General features: G+C 27.8%; 1 protein-coding gene across 2 annotated transcripts in view; it reads left to right on the forward strand.

Moving 5' to 3' along the window:
* LOC108689162 (branched-chain-amino-acid aminotransferase, cytosolic) overlaps positions 1–3,800 on the forward strand; it is an 18,641-nt gene that overhangs the window by 8,908 nt on the left and 5,933 nt on the right. For both annotated transcript variants that reach the window (XM_018195812.1, XM_018195811.1), the window contains exon 4: positions 49–279. In XM_018195812.1, coding sequence (XP_018051301.1) covers positions 49–279 — 231 coding nt within the window. The remainder of the gene's footprint in view (positions 1–48; positions 280–3,800) is intronic.

Consider the following 3,800-nt stretch of genomic DNA (forward strand, 5'->3'; position numbering starts at 1 on the left):
GTGTGATTTAACTTGACAGTAGTAATATAAGTATAAATTTTTTTTCAGTTGTTCGAAGGCATGAAAGCTTATAGAGGTGTTGATGGCAAAATAAGGTTGTTTAGACCAGAGTTAAATATGGAAAGAATGAATAATTCAGCAATAAGAGCTGGTCTACCATCTTTCAGAGGGGAAGAATTAATTAAGTGCATTTGTAGATTAATTAGCATAGACCAAGAATGGGTTCCACATTCTACCGCCTCTAGTCTTTACATTCGTCCTACGCTTATAGGCATCGACGTGAGTACTATTTTATTATTAATAATATTTATCTCATTAAAATTTAGATAATTATATATAAATATAATATAACTGCAAAAAGATTAAACTTCAATAATTTTTATATAAAATTGAAACCAATATAATCCTAAATCACGCACTTTGTGAATCACGTGGCGGACTCTTCTAATTTCTGAGATATACTTTAAAGTATTAAATTTTTATTCCCGATTACATTCACTTTTCACGAGAAGCAAGAGGTCACCCCTAGACAGGAAGGGAGGTGAGGTAATCCTCGCTTCGTTGTAAAGTATACGCTGTCCCTAGACAGAGGGAGGAGTGAACCTCGCTTCGCGTGGAAAGTCGAACGCCCCGAGGTGGAATGATTTTTAATATTATATGTATAATTAATATTATTATATATATTTAATATTATATGCATAATTAATATTATATTTAATATGATATATGTGGAAATAAAACGTTATTTCGTTTTATTATATTTTATTAAAATAACAGGTGAATAACGTTTTGCTATATTGAATATAAGAGAAGTACGAATAACACAGTACGAAAAATTATAATCGGAAATAAAAATTCAATACTTTAAAGTGTCATATATCTTAGAAACTAAAAGAGTCCACGACGTAATTCAAAGTATACGTGACACAGGATTATATCGACTTTAATTATATGTAAAAATCAAAAGTCGTTGATGAAGTTAATCTTTTCGTAATCGCAATAATTAAAGTAATAACCAAAGTTTACATTGCAATAAATTTTGCAATAAATGATGTAATTACGAAGATCGTTTGAAAAGTTTTGAGCCTCATTATGAAGATAGCAATACTCAAAACCATTCTGGTATATTACAATCATCAAACATCGTACATGTTTTGCGAGTACCTGTAAAAATTATAGCCATTTTGGACGCAGTTGTTATTTGAAAGTCATTTGTGCCAGTTGATGTCAGTATTTTCGTTTGATAAAAATCTGTCTTTCAAGCCTAACTTTGAACTTAGAAAACAGGAAAAAAATGTTAGGGATCAGATCTGATGAATACAGTGGGTAATTAATTAATTTGAACTGCAATTCGTAAATTTTTATGCCAATTATCGATATTCCATTTTATTCGATTTTTTCGATTTTTAGAAAAACGGTGATATCGATTGGCACAAATAACTTTCAAAAATAATAACTGAGCGTCCAAAATGGCTACAATTTTCATAAATATCTTGCAAAATATATATGTACATACGATTGTAGTACCAGAATAATTTTGACGAGTAATGCTATCTTCTTGTTGAAACTCAAAATTTTTCAAACGACGTATATATTGTACATTGCCGATTATACGTTAAGTCACAGACATAATCAGTGTGAAACGGTATTACTTACATCACGGACGTTGTCAAGACTGCTATATGTATACACAAGAGCAATCATATTTCTCAATGTTTAATGATAATACATGATAAACAGAATCATAACTTTCTGTTGATATACCGGTTACATGTGAAACGAAGTATGCTTCTACAATCACGTTACTTGGATGCAATATCGATTTATTATTCAAATGCTTTTCTTCTTTTCCCTTTTTGATAAATTTGATATGATATATTTGTACGTTACTTTTGTGAAAATCAGTTCTTATCATATCTTAATATGTAATTACAAAAGACCTATTTATTTTTTATTCAATATAATTTATTACATATTCAATCTTTTATAATTTTTGTAATTATTCATTTAAATAATATATTACTCACGTATTTTAACTATATCATATATGTACTTTAACTATCGCATTAATTCGATATGTGAAATCTTCTTTATTTAACTTTAATGTTTTACAACTACTTGATAATAAGTGCAAGATAATAAGTGTTGCCTCAGAATATATTTATTAGACTTTACGATAATATCACATTCTTCTTTTTATCATAATCGATTTTCGTGACCTTCTTGAAATATGACTATTTCTGATATTAATTCTGATGTAAATTATACGTACAGTGATTGATGAAATAAATTAATGTTATAATGTTGATAAGCAATGGTAAACTTTTGAATTGTTATTATTAGAGATGCACCGGATTGTAAAATTACCGGATATTGAATATCGGGTCAGAATGTAACATCGGATATTCGAGAAGGCAATTTCTTCAAGTCGAATATCCGACCGGATTTCGAGAGTCTTTTAAAAAAAAAAGTCTATAGGGAAAAAGATTGTAATTTTGCAACAATGTATAAGATATTATAGCATGAATACACATACTTATTTCTAGAACATTTGTATAAGAAAAAAACAATTTAATGATATCAAATTTCAATTGGATATATTCCCGGATATCCGGCTATCCGGTAAGATAGTAAAAAATTCCTGATGATACTGGATACTTTCCGGATATTCGGGGTGCATCTCTAGTTATTATGATGTAACATAGCAATATACAATATTCAACTAAACATTTATTTAAAGTATTCAAAAATATGTTGTATAATATAACCATAATGTAGTATTCTATCAATGTTGTAACCTAGGAACAGTATCTAGGTACTTTAAGTCGAAGTCCACAATTTTGTTTTAAGAAGCCGTACGTAAATCGTAAGTTATAAAGTCCTTGGCACATACAAAAACGGAAAGTAATAAGACGAAAGTAATAAGCATTTAAGCAGTAAGGAAATCGTAATGCGTCATTTATAATACGTAGAATAAGTAAATACGAAAACTTAATCAATCACAGTCGAATGTGAGAAAAATAATCGATTGTGATTGGTCAATTTCTTACTTCTTACTCTGTATATTGTAAACGATGCATAACAATTGGATTTGCTATTGACTTTATGATCTCTACTGTGATGGTCAATTCGCTTGCGTTTTTGTATGTTCCATAGTCTGAAATGACGATATATTGGCCAGAAAACTTATAATGCTTTTAAGCGTAAAGAATCAATCGGTTTTATTGTTCAATTCGCTTAAGTCTAATGATTAAAGCCTAAAGATTATGCAAAAAAAAAAATTACAGTTTTTTAAAGAAATCGATTTTACGTATTGAATACACTTAAACGAGTATTATTGATAATTTCAAAGATCTTATTGCGAATATTGTTATTCAACATTGAAAATGATTTAATAATAGAACGAAACGTTTTGTTTTTAATCATTGTATTTTATTATTAAAAATTTCCAATTCAGAACACACAAAAACCAGCATTAACTCATTAAGCATTGATTCTACGTAAATAGTTCGAATTTATCAAGTCTTTTTATATTTATCATTATTTTAGATTCTAAAAAATCTTATATACATTCGCTTGTAGATATTTTGTACAAATGACTTCCGTAAAAGAGAAAAATAGGAATATATAGCACTTTATCCAAATTATGCAAATATTAACGTTACGTGTATATTTTAATAAAATAATATGAAATAAACAAAGTTTATTTCATATCTAGTATGCAAAAATAAATAAAAAGAAGTTTCATTCAAAATTAAGATTTTATTCGAAATTAAAATTTCATTCAATATATATATATA

This window comes from Atta colombica, unplaced genomic scaffold, assembly GCF_001594045.1.
Source record: "Atta colombica isolate Treedump-2 unplaced genomic scaffold, Acol1.0 scaffold261, whole genome shotgun sequence".
In the NCBI taxonomy this organism is placed as follows: Eukaryota; Metazoa; Arthropoda; class Insecta; order Hymenoptera; family Formicidae; genus Atta; species Atta colombica.